General features: G+C 48.0%; 1 protein-coding gene across 2 annotated transcripts in view; it reads left to right on the top strand.

The window, feature by feature from the left end:
• The window catches only part of LOC8040731 (splicing factor, suppressor of white-apricot homolog), a 48,595-nt gene that overhangs the window by 4,699 nt on the left and 24,148 nt on the right, over positions 1 to 19,748 (top strand). For both annotated transcript variants that reach the window (XM_029981768.3, XM_029981769.4), the window contains exons 5-8: positions 6,439 to 6,649; positions 11,165 to 11,238; positions 13,245 to 13,413; positions 19,084 to 19,284. In XM_029981768.3, the coding sequence (XP_029837628.2) occupies positions 6,439 to 6,649; positions 11,165 to 11,238; positions 13,245 to 13,413; positions 19,084 to 19,284 (655 nt within the window). The remainder of the gene's footprint in view (positions 1 to 6,438; positions 6,650 to 11,164; positions 11,239 to 13,244; positions 13,414 to 19,083; positions 19,285 to 19,748) is intronic.

Below are 19,748 nucleotides of genomic sequence, written 5' to 3'. Positions count from 1 at the left end.
ATCTTCTGATAATTCAAATAAAAAGTGTGACTTTCTGGAGTGTAGTTTTAATTATTAAGCGGCTACTGTGACTGTTTCCACTTGCATCCGCTCTGCGCTGGGCAACGAGACGGCCATGCTTATGTCAGCGTCAAGCGCCTTCCGCGCGGAGAAGCCACCTTAAAATTACGTCCAGCCCGGGCTTTCCCATTGCACCTCCGTGGAGCCCCCAGAATCGGGCCCCCCGGTTTACGTGACCCGGGCGGGATTCCGAGGCGAGAGGAGCAAGGCGTCGGGTTACGTCTCACCGAGGAGAAGCCCCTTCGCAACAGAGACGACTCCGGGACGCCGTACGATACGGACGGGACGACCGCTCTTCCCTCCGACATAATTTGTAACCTTGTGTTTGTTAACTGGGATTGTAATCCCAGTTAATAAACGTCTTGTTAATTTTAAATCAACCCCAGTCTACGCCTTAAACTCACGATCATCTACGAACTCCCAAAACCCCAACGGATAACCTGACATGGCGCAGTCGACAGGATCCGCAGAATCCAACGAAACCGGTGACCACGCCCTGATCACGGACTCCAACAAGGGAACGGAAACTACCAATCAGGACACAATGCGTCAAGAGATACAAGATATCAAAATTCAACTCCAGCAACTAATCCTGGCCTTCAACAACGCACTTCCAACGCCACACCCAGAAAATGGCGTCAACGTGACGGACCGAAACGGACCAGAACGAGAAGTAACCACGACGGATGCTTCTGCGCTGGGCACGACAACGCAGGTGAGCGGCAACGCAACAACGGTTGATTTGCTGTCGGTCATCGTCCAAACGCAACAACAACTGGCCGAGACCCTACGACAGTCCACGAGGCCCCTCCACGTCCACTCCACGAGCGACACTTCGCACGCGATTCCCACGTTCGAGGGGGAGTCATACGAAAACGTCGCTGAGTGGCTTCGAGAAATCGAACGAGTGGCTCTCCTCGCAAACTGGACACCAAACCTCACTCTGCTCAACGCCGTCACCCGCCTTCACGGTGCCGCACGAGACTGGCACAAGTCATACGGTTCCCGGATCGACGACTGGGAAGTATGGAAGGAAGCCATCAAGGAACGCTTCCAACGAAAAATGGGACTTCAACAATTCTTGGAGTACCAGCAGCGCCGACAGCTCCGCCACAACGAGAGCATTGCGCAGTACATCTACGCGAAGAATGCCATGCTCGAGCGAGCTCCCTGTGAGCTAGGAGCTAGCGAACGGATCTCCTTAATCCTACACGGAATCACCGAGGACAAGTGGGCCAATCCCCTGGCAGCCCAAGGCTGTAAATCGGTCCTCGAGCTGATTGACTGCGCGACGACTTTGGACCACCGCCGTCCCAGAGAAAAGACTCAACCACGCAAACAAGGCACGCACGAACATTCGACATCAACGCAGCAAACGACAGGCGCCCCGACCAGCACCTTGACGAATGCCCCAACACCGAAACCCTTCAAACGCACGAGGCAGAGCAACTGTTTTAATTGCGACCAGCCCGGTCACTTCTCCAGGGACTGTCCAGAGCCGAAAACTGCAGCGACCATCCGTGCAGAGGAGAAACGCGCACAAAAGGGCGCGGGTCCAAACGAGAAGAATGTCCACTGCTTCTTGCGCACGACAGGAGATTCTCTCCCCATCGTCACCGCCTTCACGGATAACCGTCCTTTGAAGGCGTGCATCGACACTGGAGCCAACGTATCGATCATCGATCCCAGGGCACTACCCCAGGACGCTTGCGTATCGTCGTGGTCCCGGGCAGAGGAATTCGTCAACGTTTTGGACAACAAGTTGACGCCTGACAAGTGCACGTCTCTGACGATCAGCGTTGGATCAACGACGGTCAAGGTACCGGAAATACTCATTCTTCCACTCCCGAAGTCAATTGACCTACTTCTCGGATCAGATTGGCGCCAACTCGCTAACGTGGAAGTCACGTTTCACGTTTCGAACGACATAACCATCGTTGAACTACCTAAACGTTACGATTCGCCCGCCGAGATTCCAAAGACGACAATCTCCGGAGAAGCTCTGGTGTCCAACTTTCACGAGAGACTGCCCCAAGCTGAACGCCTGGCCATGTTCGTGAAGTTCGAGCCAGCACGGAATGACATCGAAGCAGCCCTAATGCAACGAATCCACACGGCTGTGGACAGCATTACCGAAGACGCCTCGCCGGAAGAACGCGAAAGACTTTTTGGGATACTCACAAAACACCACGCTGCGTTTACGACGGTGGAGGAACAACTGGGCACCTGCCCACACGCCGAGCATTCCATTGAGCTACGCGACGAGATCCCCGTGGCGTCGCGGCCCTATCGATGCTCCCCAGCCGACCGGGAATTCATCAAACGACAGGTCGAAGACTATCGCGAGCGTGGAATTGTTCGCGAAAGCCAAAGCGAATATGCTGCACCGACGCTTGTGGTAAACCAGCCGAACCATCCCTCGACTCCCAGACGAATGGTTCACGACTACCGAAAATTGAACGCCAAAACAGTCAACCCGCCGTACCCCATGCCTCGAATGGACGACGCACTCGACGATGTAATGGGGGACGGCTCCCGTTACTTTACTGTTATGGACGTCAAGACCGCATTTCTCACCATCCGAGTGAAGCCGGAAGATGTTCACAAGACAGCCTTTGTCACTCCAGATGGCAAGTACGAGTATCTCCGCATGGCCTTCGGGTTCTGTAAGGCGCCCCAAACTATGCAAATGGTCATGCGAAGAACTTTCGACGGACTTCCCCGAACAGCAACGTACATGGATGACGTTGGCCAAGGCGCAAAAACCGTAGCTGAGGCTCTGGAACTTCTAGACGAAGCCCTACGACGCATCGTTGTGAACGGACTCCGCATGGACATCGCGAAGTGCCAGTTCGTACGAACCAGCGTTCAATTTCTCGAGAATGTGATCACGGCGGAAGGCAGAACACCCGATCCTCAGCGTGTTTCTGCAGTCGACAAGTTTCAGCCCGAGAGGGATGCAAAGCATCTTTACTCATTCCTACAGTTCCTAAATCACTTCCGAAAGTTCATCCCGGACTTCGCAACACGATCATCACCGCTGCGTAGGCTACTGCTGAGGGACGCGAGCTTCAAGTGGTCTGACGAACATCAAAGGATCGCCGACGACCTGAAGCATTGTCTGAAGACTCCGCCGGTTCTGGCCACCTTTCGGAGTGAGTGCCCCAGCACGGTTCACGTGGACGCGAGCCAAACGGGTTTTGGAGCGATCCTGACGCAGAGACACGACTCGTGCGACAAGGTAATCGAATACGCAAGCAGATCTTTGAACGCGCACGACAGCACCTTGCACATTAACGTTCTCGAGTGCATGGCGCTACACTGGGCCATCACGGAAAAGTTCGCAATATACTTGCGCGGAGGCCCACGATTTGCAGTCATTACGGACAGCATGTGCCTCACATACCTTGTTAAGAACGGCCTGACCAACCGAAGATTTGCACGGTGGATCCTCGACCTCTCGGACTACGAGTTCGAAATCGTACACCGACCGAGTAAATCAAACAAGGCGGACGCCCTCTCACGTCAGTACGACCCGGAAGACTCCCAGACTCTTCTCACTTTCGCCGGAGCGACCAACCCCTCCCCCATCTGCTTGAATGCGCAAGTGAGCACGAACAGCCGCCTACGGGAACAGCAACAGATCGACCCGTTGTGTCAGCGACTAGCGTCACTGCCCGGAAACGACTACGGACGGTCGAATGGGATCTTATTAAAAATGGACGAAAAGTTCAAGAGAATCGTTGTGCCAGACACACTTCGAGATTCTGTTATGAACATATGTCATGACTCGACTGGACACATGGACGTGGAGCGAACGACGGAACAAATCAAGAGGAACTACTGGTGGCCTCAGATGTCGCGAGACATTCGGGAGTACGTTCGATCGTGCAACACGTGCCAACGCGTGAACCAACGAACCATAACTCGAGAAGGCGCTCTGCAACCTCGCGCAGTCCCGGACTCTCCAAACATGACAGTCTCTCTCGACCATTTCGGACCACTGGAAGAAAGCAACGGTCAAAAGTATGTCCTCGTTTGCATCGATCACGCGACTCGCTACATTGACGCTGTCGCCGTGCCCTCTACAGCAGCACACTTCTACGTCGACTACCTCTTGAATCGTTGGATTCCGAGATTTGGCGTGCCCACGACAATCGTCACCGACCAGGCTAAAAGCTTCGTCAACAAACAGACTGCCGCTCTGTACAGACGACTTGGAATCACGCACGTGACCTCACCACCCTACTGGCCTCAGGCCAACGGTCTTGTCGAACGGATGGTAGGGACGCTGAAGAATATAATTCGAAAACTCATCGAACCTCACAAGAATTGGGAGAAGATTCTACCCGAGGCAGTTTTCTCTGTCAACGTTTCGCGACAGAGTTCGTCACGCTTCAGCCCCTTCGAACTCATGCACGGTTACGTCCCGAAACTTCCCGGACAGCTCAACATCGGAACAGTTGAGGCTGACCTAGACGAGACGACTAGACTCCACAGGTTGGCAAGACAGCGGCACGACGCGAAAAACAACTTGGAAAACTCTCAAGCTTCGGCCAAAAGCTGGTATGACGCAAGGAGCAAGACCCCGAGATTTAAAATCGGCGACTCCGTTTACTGCAGCATCGGAGCGAGGTCAAGCACGATGGACCCGTTCTTCGAGGGCCCGTTCGAGATCAAGTCCTTTCGAACCCCAAACACCGTGGTCATCAAAAGGCTGCATTCCATAAAAGGACGACAAAACGAAAGAAAGGCAAACGTCGAACAACTCCGCCGACACAATACACGCACACCAGCGGCACCGGAGTTATCCGACACCTGCGTCGGCCGAGCGCTCTCCGGCGCAGATGAAAGCGATGAACGTGAAGACGAGGACGGATCCGAAGCCCCAACGCGCGATAAAGAAAACTACGGAGCACTCATCAACGTCGAGGATGACGCTGCAGGTCAGCAACTGTCAAGGACGCGCAGACCTCCGGCCTACCTTGCGGATTACGCGTTGGAGTGATTTGAGGACAAATCATATTTAAAGGAGGGCGTGTCAGCGTCAAGCGCCTTCCGCGCGGAGAAGCCACCTTAAAATTACGTCCAGCCCGGGCTTTCCCATTGCACCTCCGTGGAGCCCCCAGAATCGGGCCCCCCGGTTTACGTGACCCGGGCGGGATTCCGAGGCGAGAGGAGCAAGGCGTCGGGTTACGTCTCACCGAGGAGAAGCCCCTTCGCAACAGAGACGACTCCGGGACGCCGTACGATACGGACGGGACGACCGCTCTTCCCTCCGACATAATTTGTAACCTTGTGTATCCGATTGTAATCCCAGTTAATAAACGTCTTGTTAATTTTAAATCAACCCCAGTCTACGCCTTAAACTCACGATCATCTACGAACTCCCAAAACCCCAACGGATAACCTGACACTTAGAAGACAGTCGGGGAGTGGGGCGTCGACATTCTGAGCGTATGTACAGGGCTCGCACGGATCCTTCAGAACCCTTGAATTTGAAAACATTTTCCGGACATTGAAGGCTTTGGAATTTTTAGCAGTGCTTGAATATCCTTGAATTTCCTGGTGATACATTGTAAGTTTTTTCTTCTTTTTTTGTGCAAAAATGAATTGTTTTTACAATAATAAAATATAATTATTTTTTACTTGTATGTTAACATAAATTTCGAAATTCCAATGGGGAAGTTTTCTTATATGGCACATGTAGACAGATTTAGCAGATGCCCGTTAAGCGCCTGGCCACAATGATCTCTGATCTGGCAGCTTCAGCAGATCACTTCGCTGAGAAAGCCGAGGCAAGAGGTGACATCACCTACATTGTCAAGTCGAACAGCTCAAGGAAAACGGCAAAAACCAAGATGCATCAACTTCTTAACATCGACCAGGAAATCAAGGAAAAGCTGCAGCAGCTCTACTGAACCCTTTACTAGCACCACAAGTAGAAAATTTGTGCATGAATGAACTGTATCGATCAAATAGATTGTTGCGGAACTGCCGAAAAACAAAATCTTGTGCGGCGCCAGGATTTGTATGCTAATCACTACGCCACACCACCTGGTCTTTCGGTGTTTCTTATCTGTTTTACAAATGCACCGAAACGGAACGTATCCAACCAGAGGCATTCCGGAGACACGCACTGCCACGTGGAATACGGTACGACGCTCTCCGGCATGCGGTACGTGCTTGTACTCCTGAAGGCCTCTTGCTGTGTGTGCCACCACGTTTACGTTTCGTGGCTTTATGTGTAATCGTTGCCATCTGCCTGTTTTTCTTTGAGGCACAGTCTTGAGAAACTTTGTGGGACCGTCGGAGCTCGTGGGACGTTTACTCGTCCATGCGGATACTGGCGTGACTGCTTCTGTTTTCCCGGTGCAGCCCCCGACCATGAAGCTGCACGCCATCATTGAGAAGACAGCGGTGTTTGTGTCCCAGCACGGGGCCCAGATGGAGATCCTGGTGAAGACCAAGCAGTCGTCCAACCCACAGTTTGCCTTCCTGGCCTTCGACCACCCGCTCAACGTCTACTACCGGTTCCTCGTCGAGCAGATCAAGTGTGGCACTTACATACCCGTGCAGCAGTCGAGCGGTGAGCCTTGTCAGAAACATTGTACTCGCAAAAAGCTTTTTTAATGTGATAGCATAATTAAGCTACTACTTATGATTTTCAGCTATGTATATTTTGGCCTCCTAACGCACAATGGGTATGCGTGCTAGACCACTTCAGCTCACTGTGCTTGCATCCCATTGTGCTGCGCATATGCGGAGCAGCAGTACGCACTCCTTCACATTTGCACCCTCTTCGAAGGACCTGATGACCTTGACATTGTCCTGGGGGTCGTCCTGGAGGTTGTCCTAGGCGTCGTCCTTGAAGTTGCCCTAGTGGCCATTTTAGATGTCGTGTTTGACATCGGTCTCTGGGGTGCATTCCTTAACTTGTTGAGGATGACAAGGATTTAATTTAGTAGATAAATTCACATCATGACCTATGCACCAATTCAGTTTCCCCGCTAAATTTAGCTGTGTGCAAAGAAAAATGCTATCGCAATCATAGAAAAACCGTTGTGGTTTCTACAAATTTGGCTCAACCATCAAGTCGCTGCCCTGTCATTTTTTTTTTAATTGTTTTGATAGGACACATGTTACAGTATGCATTGTTCCTGAATGAATACATGATGTTCACACACTCAGGATCTCAGTGCAGATTGTATTTTTGAGTGCAAGCGTTAGCAGAAACTCATCACTCACTACTTTCTTTCTGTCAAGAGCAATTATTGGCTTCCACCTGTTCTAAAGAAAAACAAACATTTGTTTTTTTTTTACTTCTTTATAAAACATATGAATAGTGTACTACATACAAAATCATTTCTTAGACAAAAAGTTATTTAAAAAAATGTGGTGAAATAAAGAAAGGATTTGTTCAGTATAGTGTTTTGTTATTAAATATTTTTAAAATAGTTATTTTGTATAGGTAGTCATGAGATTCACAGGTTTGTAGTCCATTGTCAAAATAGGTCTTAGCGGTGCTTGAGTTCAGGAAACTTAATTTAACTCCGCTTTTCGCAGTGTCCAACTCTTCCGAAGTTTCTCTAAAGATGATAAACGTGGACCCTGTTTTGATATTTTATGCACCTTGCCTCGAATTTTCTGAAAAAATATATTTGACTCACAAAAAACGGTGTGAAAATGCTGTAAAGTCATTTCGCTCACTACAATGTTTGTAGACACTGTAGCTTCGAGCTGTCTATGCGATGACCACTGATCCAAATCCGAAATCTACAAACCTGCTGTGCCTGCTGTTTCAATCTGGATGAGCCTCGTACCGGCGTGCGGTCGTGTATCACTACTGCGTGGTGCTCATTAAAGGCCCCAGGCTAGCGGTTGTACTGCACTGGCTAAATTGCTCATCTACAGCTGAAAGACAGCTTGCCCGTTGAGGCAGACTAACTTCAGGCTGTATAAACATAGACACACCAATTATTTTGTTCTTAGCAAGTCGGGTTGTGGCTCGGCCATGTTTTCTTTTAAATGTGCCCGGTTGCCACATTTGATGCATGTGTTTGCTTTACGCGAATGTGTTGTGGGATTTGCTAGCTACCAACACAGGTACCGAAATAACCAAAGGGTTATTTCAACAGTGGCGGCGATCTCAAAGGAGACATCAAACCTAGCAGCGCGGTCCCCACATTTCCGCGGCAATGTAGACGACGTTTAGGGCTACATTACCACAGGTCGGTTCGATTAATTACCTTTGTCGGTGCCAATGATCGTCTACCTTGTCTCACTCTCTCGAATATGGCGAAGAGAAGACACACGTACCAGAGTAAGGACAGACTCCAAGAGCATTTATTAACATACTCTTCTAAATGAACTACAATGTCCCCATCCAAAATGCCCCCGGGGCCGGTAGGCTCGAGTTGCAAGAATGTCACCTTGAATGCGGCGAGCCTCAAGTGCCAGGTCATCCGGTGAATGGACACAGCTGCCTCGAAGGTAGGCGGAGAAAGTCGTGTGCACCTGCCGAATGACACGCTCAACGCGTTCCGCATTAGGGGCCTAGGGGTCAGCGAGAAGGAACAGCTCCTACATCGCCCTCCCATACTCCAGCAACGATTCGTCTGGGTGCTGTGTACGCCGCTCCAACTCCCGTCTCATCCGCCTTTCGTAGTCAGCGGGGAGAAATTCCTGGCAAAACAGAGACCGGAATTGATCGAGAGTCAGCGCGTTTTGTCCACAAAGGCGGAACCACCCAGCTTGGTCAGTCAGTGCGACAGGCAGGACTCGGCCGAGAACCTCTTGATCGACCATGGTAATGGAGCAGGTCCTCGAGAAAGTTGTTCGCGCTTATGGAGTCTCCGTATCCCTTGTATTTGGGAATCGGGACTGGCACAGGTGGTTGTAGTACCCTGGGTGCTTGCAGTACTGACTGCATCGCACCGGTCAAGCTTTCAATGACTCACGCCGCTTCTTGTAGCAGCACATCATGAGAGCTCCCAGCACCAGCCCCAAGGGGAGCGGCGCTAGACACCAGCAGAGCCTGGGGGCCATCTCCAAACGGAGAAGCCTCCAGGCCGCTAATGGGCGAAGCGCCAGCTCGAAAGGGAGCGAGGTCGCACGGAGCCGGTGGATGGACATTGTCGGCAGGCAACTCAATCTAGTCGCCGGCATCATTGACTCTAATCGGGGTCGTGCTTTGTGCAGGCCAGGGTGGGATATTGTCTCGCGGCAGAGGAACCGCTTCATGGCCATCAAGCAGCGCGCCATCCCGATTGCGGGAGGCGCCAAACTGCACGAAACTCCGAGCGGCACAACAAAAGAGGGGCGTGCTCGGTCCAGCCACCTGGTGGCCTCCCATCGGGGAAGGACCGGGCGGTTGCCGAACACGATAACCGTCTTGGACAGGAGAAGTCGTCATGTGGCTGCCCGGCAGGGCGTCAGCTTGAACAGTAGCTATACCCAAAGACCGGTGATCTGCGCCACCTCCGAGGGGAGTGGCATCAGAGGGGCCCACAACGCTGGCTCTAATAGGAGCGGTGTAGGACTCTGGCCGCAACAGAGAGCCGTCTCGAAAAGGAGAAGCTCTCGTGGGCCCATCAACCGAGGCGCTTCCTCCAATCAGAGGGCCACCTGGCTGGCTCGGCGACAACACACGGCTTGCATAAGAGGCATCCGGGTCACCAAGGGGATCAGAGGTGAGCCCTCTCGTAGCCATTTCTGCCAACATGATCAGCGACCGAAAATTGGGCTGACTCGTCGACATGGCGTGAAAGGGCAGATCACAGTGCTAGCCTAACGTTCAATGAATGCCACGACCGCGATAAAGGAAGTCGTGGCCCCATGTTGGGCGCCAGAATATGTGGGGTGGTGACGAGTAGTGGTAACCGAAGGGTTCAGCGGCGGTCTCTAATCGGGAGACGCCAAGCCTACTCCCACACCCCGCAGCTTTCTCTCGAGAACATCGCTACGGGCGGGTCCGAACGTCGACTGCACAACTGATCGCTTCTCTAAAAAGGAGGAGCACTTACCACAATAAGACTGCGTCCAACGGTGTTTATTGGAACACCAAAAGACAAACTGTCCCAAAACCCCCGCGCCGACAAGGTCAGATGAAAGGCTCACCCTATCGACACCGTCACGAGAGTGCAGTCCAGAGCAGGCAAAGGAAGTGCTTCGCGACACGTCCGATCTCTATCGCATTCGCGGGAGGAGTCCCCTTCCCGAAAGCAAGAAAACGAGACGAAACCTCCTCGCCTGTCAGCAGTGATCCGCATCTGAGCGGGGGAAGGGAAATTGGTCCCCCCCGAGAGAGGGTGAGAGGAGAGCCCCCCCAGCCAGGCGGCCCTCCGCCTCACGAAACAGGTTGGAGCTCACGGCAAAGGCGGCCGAGCGTTCCGACCCGCGGCCGTTATTACAGCCATCGGGAAAGGAAGACCACAGGAATCCCCACAATGTCAAGACATTCTCTTAGTTGCTTTAGTTTCATAAAGCCGATGGCATACAGAAATCTTCCAAACAAGTACTTTGTAGTGTTTGCAATGTCCAAAGCAGGCTTGCAGAGTTTTACAGAGAAGATGTTGCACGCTTCCTTTCATCGAGAAAAGGCGAAAAGTTTGATTTCTGCACAACATGCACTTGCTGTGGGAACGTTTCCTGCAGTGACAAGGTCAATATCAGGTGGCATGTCGCTTTACTCAAACACCTGGGATACAGTTTTTTCGCGAAGTGAGAGTGACAAAAGTGTGGTTTTCACGATCCTCTGAACGTGAGTGATCACGCTGGGCTGCTGTTCTGGAAAATGTTTCCGAAGCCTAACAAAATGTACTGCTACGGATGTTTTCAAAAAATGTCTATGGCTGACTGCTTCAATTCACCACTCAGTAGCACAAAGCAGAATGACATTTTCTGAAATCTCACAACTGCTATGGCCTGTTTTGACAGCGGTGTACAGATATCTGATTAGAATAAGGCAGTTCGGATGGATACGTAAAAATAGTTAATATGAAACCACTGGTAAATAGCTTTGTTTTCTTACACAGCACATGTTGGCCTCCCTTTTCAATGAGTACCGTAAATAAAATTCCCCTTTGTACCGCATTCTCAACAGGCAACGAAGATTCTGACGACGATGACGATCACTATCTACACCCGAGCTTGTTTGCGACCTCTTCGCCCTCTCTGGTAAGTCTTTTATTTTCATTATCCCACATTTTTTTCTTTTTCTCTTCTCGACAAGTGTAGAGGCTTGCATTGTACCTGATGTTCCGATTATAGATTTGTTAAATGCTTGTGCCAATGTTTTGTTGTGAGCTTCTGCAACAGAGGTAGTGAATCATGTAGTGTGATTGTAGTTATTATATGGATGTGTACCTTGTGGAGCTTTGTATGTAGATATCATTGCATGGTTAAATCTGCATGTTCAGTCAGGGCAGGCTTTCTTGTGCTAGGTCTCTTTGTGCTGTTCTTGAACATTGTGAAATTCAAGTGCATTGTGTTTACTGCTCTAGGAAAAGTCCAGTGCAAAAGAGCGCCATGACGGAGACATTGCGTGAGTTCAGGTGATGTGTCCGATTGGGCGGGCTGTTTCATCTGCCGTTGACACGGAGGAATAAACGTGGAACGCTAAAAGGAGAGGCTAAGCACATCAAATGCATGCCCTCTGTTTCACAGATTGCGTGCAATGTGGCAGAAACTAGGCGACTTTCGTAGGTGTTTTTTGTACCCTGTGCCTGCTAGTTGTACTAGGAGAAAATGATTCCAACGTCTGGGGATCAACGTCTTTTCCTGGGGTTGTTAGAAGTTCTGCTGGGCTAGCTAGGTAGACATTTTTAATCTTCCACGTATGTGTTAACCTCAGTGTGGTACAATATTTAGAATCGTTCGGTGGTAGCAGAGGAGGATGGCATTTCATACACTCGTGCGGGGAGGAGATGCTTGCAACCTTCGCTGCATGGCACACAGTTTGTGAAATAGAGTGTGCAGGATAAAATGATGGGTAGCCAGGGATGCTGGGGAACGTTGCATCCACCAGCCCCATTTCGGTGCCCGCAGTATGGGTGACTCAATAATGGTATTTATTCCTCCGTGGATGCAAATCGGTGAGCCTCTGTGTCGGTGTTATTTGCCGATACGTGGCAGTGTGCTTTGTCATCAGATGCACTTGCGTCAATTTTAGTGAGGCCCTAAGTCACATTATTTATTCTAGTGAAGGAAGCACCACATTCCTTGGTCACATAGTCATGAGCTAAGCATCTAAGTGGATAAAATGATCTCGGGAATCAAAATTAAATAATTAGAAACAAATGTGTTTGAATCGCTATCCAGCTCCATTCAAAGTTTGAAACCTACCCAGTCAATTACTTTACCTTCGCGAGATCCAGATAGGTCCATCTAACTTTATATGTCCGTTTCGCACTTGTAAAGTGCGATACGGACAGTACATTTCTTTGCAAATTATATCTTAGCAAAATGACAAAGAATTAAGGGATGCTTTTAACAATGAAGACCTTGGTTGTATTACATTTTGAGGCGCTTTACAGGTGCTGCTAGCACTCATTATAATCGGTAGCCAACCCATCAGATTCTTTTCTCATCTGGAGGCGGAGTTTCTCATGCCCTTGAACGAAATGTGAAATTTTATAATAAATGGATGCAGTTTGCCGTAAGCCCTGGTTTATATTGAAATCCACTCATTGCTGCTTTCATCGTTCGAATATCTTTCTCGGAAAAGCTCGTATATTTCAACCAAAAGGTTCGCATTCTCCTTGGGTCTTAAATGTTTTGAAAGGCCACTAGCAATTGGGCCCAGAGGTATGCCCCTTGAGTCAAGGAATGCACCACTTGAAGGAAAAATATGCGCGCAAGCTGGTTAGGAAACATCACAATTTAAACCCAGAGACAAGGAGAAACAAAATGACGGACAATATGACTCGAAATCATACGTCCACGATTCATTATTTTACTCCTAGTTTCAGGGTTTAGATTATGATGCATATCTTGCTGCGTAACCACAAAACCCGTCGCGGTACTCGGGCACTAAATCTATCTTTGCGCCACTCAGGAGCAGGCAGTGTGACACACGCCAGAGACATTGATGCAACACAGTTTCAATCGGGGGGCTCCCCATTGTTTGCAAAACCCCTGCAAGGTTTCTGACTCTGGGTGTGGGTGTGTGTCTTGCTGTGCAGCCCACTGCGGTGTCCAAGGTGTTCCTGATGAAAGAAGGGGAGGACAACGCCTACCTGCAGCTTGTGAAGAATCTCAAGCCGCAGGTGGACAGTCCCATTGGAGGGGCGTCGCCGAGTCAGCCCTTGGATCGGCAGCAGGCCGCGGCACTGGGCTACGCCGACTACGCCGGTGAGGACCCTGCCTCGTTTAGCCGTGCGACGTGAACTACGCTGGATCATCTAGTCGTGGATAGATTCTGTCGTTTTAAAACTCTACTCTCTTCCACCTTGTGGTAGACTGCAGCAGACACCGTACGAGCTGTGCCCCTTGTTTCGCTACGCCCCTCCCAAAGGTCATATGACACACCACACGACATTGGATTGGTGCCGATGGTTCGTAACCTTCATCGCAATTCACCGTAAGGTGAAACAGTACAGCTTGATCTACACGCCTCACGGATTCTAAATCATCCACATATTATCTTGCAGAAGTCACCAATGCAGTGAAGTGTGCTCTGCTAAAATACCTAATTTGTTTAACTGATGATTACATGGCCAAATTTAGAATGACGGTAAAGACGTGATTTTGGCATCTGTCCCGGTCGCTGTTCCCAAGCCGTCTCGCCTAGTGCAGGCTTGTGCGTGGTCTTTTGTGCGTCCTCCTTTCCCGGCACCTCCTCACAGTGCATCGCTCCGTTGGCCGAAGGGAGAACGGTGGTCCCTAGCAGCAGGTATGGTACTGGCCCCCGCTGCGCACGGTGCCAAGAGTACCATCTGGGGGACGTAGCAGAAAGCATGTTTGATGCATCAGCAGACGATCCATAGTGCGAATGAATCTAGAATCAAAGCTAATTATAATAACAAACGATACATTCACACTGATGGTCAAGTTACTGGTCAGTATGTAACTGGTTCTTTTTTCATAAGCTATTGTTGTTTTAAATGTTCCAGTTTTTAGCGGGGAAACATGTAATGTGGAAGTGTTCTCATGGCTACTTCTCTCTTTAATGCTATCTGTACTTTATGTGTGCCTTGCACAGTTTGTAGTGAAGCTTTGTAGGGCTATAAATGGCATAGATTACCTGCAGTGGTTCTGGAGGGAACATTTCTTTGAATTCTGCAATAGGTTGCACGAGTGCTCTCAGTAGTGAAGAGGCAGCTTTTCATTTTTTCATCACAGACACTGGAGCTTGCGTGGTAAAAGAAAAATGCCTTGTTTCTGCCACGAGCTAGCAACAGCAGCATTCTTTTTCGCGAGCAGCGGAACGCTCATGACTGAGAAGACTTCTCGCATGACAGAACACTATCTTCTGTTAACCATATGTAAAAGCATGCTTCACTGGTCCCCTGCTCTCCAGGCGGCCTGTAAGCAATCTTTGTACCCGGGTTGGGTATTTATGAATACAAATACTGGACTACATAATAAAGGCAGCTAAAATATTGATACTGAAGTACATCTGTCAAAAGTATTGCAATACTTATCAGACGTACATTTAAAAAATAGTAAAGTATTTGGGAGCTCAAATACAGGAATACAATTTGCGGGGAGGTAATGCTCACATTACGCTTGTTTTTAGAGAACTTTTTATGATGTGAACTCTTGCATTACCGGCAGAAAAGTTATTTCCAGCCCGGTTATATCACACTAATTATTGTTTATATCAAACAGTCCATACATCCCCTTGAAAATCACATGTAAATAGCATAGGAGCATTGTTTTTTTTTGTATCCAAATCCCACGGCAGGGACACTCAATCTAGCAAACGAAGCCTGGCCGCCCGCCCGTCACTTTTTCTGCGATTCGATTGCGTCCCAATTGTGCCGGTGGCAAGTACATTGCTGGCGTTGTGTGGCTGGCAGACCGCCCAGTCTGCATACACGCACGGGGATACGCAGCAAGAGAGCAGTTGTGGGCACAACAAGAGACAAGGGCAACCGTAAAAAACAAAAGTGGAGGACAGCAAAGGCAAGGAGAAGGGCACGCGGCGCGCGTGTAGGGAGGGCAGGGAGTGCCCGCTGTTGGAATGGTAGCATGCGCTCTTTCCCCGAACACTGCTGTCGCTGCGTGACTCCTTAGCCCCAAAATAAAATACGCAAAGAAACAAAAAATTAAGTCTTCGTCAAGTTCAATGTGTTGACAACAACGATTGAGCAATCGCACTTTGAACGTCTTATCTTTGTTCACCTTTTTCTTTCGCTGTTATTGCTTTGCCCGTTTTTTTTTTTACATTATTTTGCCTTTCTTTTTTTGTTTTGGTGAAGTCCCGTTCGTTGCAACCTTCAGTATTAGCAGAGACACGCGGAAATTTCAACTGGAGCTTAAGCTAACATATTTTTAAATATTGAATTATTGATATATCTAACTATTTTGCGATCCCCTTTGAATTCAATATACTATCCGGGTTTGACTATACTATTTGTAAAGGAGAAAAAACTTTTTGGCTACATATTTTATGTTTTCATATGGAAGCAATACAAAACTAAACATACGAGTTTGCTTCTACACTCATCTACATTTTATGAGAATTATCTTTTTAAATAGCTCGTCGGTCAGCCACTGCCGATTTGGGCAAAAAGTCATGTTAGCGAACGAGATTAAGCATTCCACAGTTGTCAACGAACACAGGTTCATATTAAAGGACACATGCAAAGGAAAAAAACATATTTTTTAAACGGCTTAGATGGAAAAAGGACGCCATAAAACGATTTTACAACGAAGAAAAAATATTTTAGAGCTATATTTACGGCGCAAAACGAATATGTAGTTGGCGCCCGCGGGCATTGCGGAAAAGTGGTCCGTATTTATCACGTGACTGGTCCTTATTTATCACATGGTGCTTGTGTTCTTTCGGAAGCTTCCTATGGCCTCTAAAAGTAACTTATTCATCTTTGTTTGAAGTATAACAAAAAACTAGGATGAATAAGTAACTTTTAGAGCCCAAAGGAAACTCCTGAAAAAACGCAAGCAGACGTGATAGACCTGTGCGCCGGTCAGACGACGGCGGCGGCGCCCCGAAGCAGACAAACTTGTGCGGCGGCGGCGGCGTGGAGAAACGCGTTGAAGCGGCGTTCGCACAACGCTGAGCGTGTGGCAACGACGCAGCGCTGCGGCGCGCGGGCCTACCACGTGACCAGCAGCAGCTCCCGCGAGCGCCAACTACAAATTCGTATAGCGCCGTAAATATAGCTCTAAAAATTTTTTTTCTTCGTTGTAAAATTGTTTTATGACATCTTTTTTCCATCTAAGCTGTCTAAAAAAATGTTTTTTTCCTTTGCATGTGTCCTTTAAAGTGAACGAAGACCTCTTTCACCGTCCTGAAGTTTTAAACCACGCAAATATTTTTTGTTTTATTTTTTTGTGTTTTTTTATGTATATGAAGACCTCACTTGAAGGTGGTGGCAGTTAGGCTACATTGACAGAGTTTGTACCTCTAAGGTGAAAAAAGAGTCCCCCAGTGAAAACAAAAACTCATACTAACCGTGAAGTAAAGGTTGAAGTTGAACTTTGACGATCTCGAGTCCAAAATTATTTTCGCCTAGAATTGCCAATTTTCATTTAATATAAAGCTGCGGGAACTAAGTGAGTCTTCAGTAGATTGGAAATACTTTCCATCCATAATGCTGTAGAGGTTGTCCATTAGATATATTGCATGCCTTTGAAGCAATATTACATGAACCTCTAATATTGTTTTACATCTACCCAAAGATCCCAGAAAGATCAACATCCTCTAGTCCCATGTCGGTACATTCACTTCAAGGCGTCACCTTTGAAGTAAATTATGTTCTTTTATCTGATTATCTGAAGGAATAGATTTTGCGCTTGCCCTAGTAGAGGGGCTGGGAGTGCAGTGTACAGTTATAAAGCTCGTACCTGCAGTGCCTTCAGCGTTTTGATCCAACAAATATAGTAGCCCAGCTGAAGCACCCCAGAAGACATACGTTATCTTTGGAAAATAAGGAAAGAAGTCACCAATGTCGGGGCCATAATGTTAGAAATAAACCTTGGTCTGCTTGATAACAGTCTCAAGGTCCCATTTACTCTACCTTCTACCCCTCTGAACCATGAAAGAAGAAAGGAAACAGTCTCTTGGGTTTTTGCTTGGGGGTCACTGATTTCTCAAACATTGCCACGAGAAACATTGGCCAGGGACTGTATCACGATACGAGGAATGCACCAAAAATGTATCTTGATACTGAACTACAAATACCGATTGAAAAAATTGTATTCTGATACGGAAATACAGTTACTAAAAGTATTTCTAAAATACTATCGCGATACATTTGTATCGCGATACTGCCCCACCCTGCTTTGTACATTGTTCCTCTACTGAGTCTTCTCTCTGGTTTGTTTTTGATAAGTGTACTTGCTAGAAACAAACCTTTGTTGAGTGCTTCTGCATAGCAGTGGTTGTAATTTAAGGAGGCTTTCATTTAAAAAGTGTAGTTTAGGTCTTCATAGGCAGTGGGAGCAAAATACCCATGTGTAGAGCCTTTTTATAGTATAACATCTAATTTACAAACGAAAAAAAAAAAAAATTATATATATCTTAGTTAACAACTTTAGTATCTCAAATGCCTGTAACACTGCTACAAGTTTACATACGACAGCCACTTGATTCTGGTTCCTGCTTTGCTGGGAACAGCCGGTCAAGTGACTGTTTTCACCACTTGAAACGACGGTTCTCAGAGTGGATGAATGGTGTTGATCCTAGTGGCGCCAATCGTTGGTGACAATAGCTTGTGGCAAGCGACTGGGAGAAGTGTGAGGTGTAATCAACTCGAAAGCATTTTATCAATCTCGAAATTATGGCTGCGACGTCACCATATTTCGGGCAGTCTGCTTCTATCACAAGTCATCTGACATTGGTAGTGCCACGTAGAAATGCAACATTCATTGCACATAGACGCTCAAAGATACCTGACGCTACTGTACATAATGCCACGAAATGAATCCTACGTTAAAAGACAAACAAATAATGATTGTGGCACTGTCATGGAGTAGTGTGCTTGTTTGCCTAACAATATTCTTTTGGTGATGAACAAGCTGATGCAATGAATCACAAATGGCTTGTTAATAGAAATTCCTAAAAAGTTACTAGAACATTTATATGAAATTGACTGGGGACCTGAAGAAATGTCATTATGGTGTCAATTTTACTGTGAAACAATTTGGGCGATTTAGGAGCAACTAATTTAGACTGAAAAATTTTGACCAAAAGCTGCCCTTCAGTGCTGCGTAAAAAATTCGAAGCACAGGTGGCGTGTGTCGTTGGCACCACATTCTGTCGTGTGACTTATTACTGATGAGCCACGCCTCCAGCTATGAACTTAAAAGCTCAGCTGAAGCACAGTACTGTGCATACTCTCACGAAGCAGCAGGCCATACGTAGCAAAGTGGCAGCACTCAGCTATGGCTGTACAGTGCAATCCACTTATGACAATACCACATATAACGATGTACTGCTTATGACGATCAGTTTCTAGAGTTTCTAGACAAGGAACGCTAAGTTTTGAGTTCATATGCAATAACAATTGATTATAACGGTTGAATTTTCAGGTTTTCTCATTATTATTATAAATAGATTGCACTGTAAAAGTGCAGTTAGTTTGTGATACAGGTATGGGACTGATATAGTAGTAGCATTCTAATTTTCTGCAATGAGTTTACTACAGAGGACTTTCATATAGTGAATACCATCGCTATAGCATGATACACCATTTGTAAGAGTTTTATTTGATGCAGCAATCTTTGTGTGCCCGAGCTGCTGTAGAGAGATTGCTCTGGCATGTCAGGATCCTTGTCCACGATCACTTTCCTTTGTTGCCCCTCAAGCCTGTCAATTCTTGCAATCTCTTTCAGGCTACGAGGGCTATGGGGCAGTCGAAGACTACTCACAGCCCCCGCCTCCTCCGGGACTGGAGCCCATCCTGCTGCCCTCCCAGGCGTGCCCCACGGGCTATGCCATTCCGCCCCCGCCCGACGTGCAACCCATCATCGATAAGATGGCCATGTATGTGGCCAAGAACGGCGACGACTTTGAGACCATCGTCAAGAGCAAAGGTCTGTGTCTGCCACGATTTACACCATTACCCCTCACATTTTCTTGTTCTCGTTAACTGGAATGATCTAGCATAGGAATGTCACATATTGTCAGCTCATTGTATCCCTGCGAGTGTAAGAAATATATTAGCAGAGTGTCGGCTTTCTGCAGCCAGGCTCCGAAGCAAATTGCAACCTACGGATCCCCAGCTGGTGGGCTCAAATACCGGCCGAGGTGCTCACTAGTCTGACGAGGCTTATTACGGAGAAGGTGCCATGTAACTAAGATCTCGGTTGTGCACGAAGAGACCCCCAGATGACAGAAACTAATCTGAGGTTTTTTGCTGGAGCACGCCAGATGCCCTTTCTTAATTTGGCACGTGAAACTCCCAAATTTGACTTTGTCAGCTTCGTATGCAAAATATTGTAATATCTTGTATGAAAAGTGAAAATAGAAGTCTGCCTGTCCAAGATAGAAACATTTC

The sequence above is a fragment of the Ixodes scapularis genome, unplaced genomic scaffold (assembly GCF_016920785.2).
Source record: "Ixodes scapularis isolate PalLabHiFi unplaced genomic scaffold, ASM1692078v2 PGA_scaffold2__306_contigs__length_199485367, whole genome shotgun sequence".
Lineage (NCBI taxonomy): Eukaryota > Metazoa > Arthropoda > Arachnida > Ixodida > Ixodidae > Ixodes > Ixodes scapularis.
The sequence above is the reverse complement of the archived record's forward strand: the minus strand, read 5'-3'. Positions and strand labels throughout refer to the sequence as shown.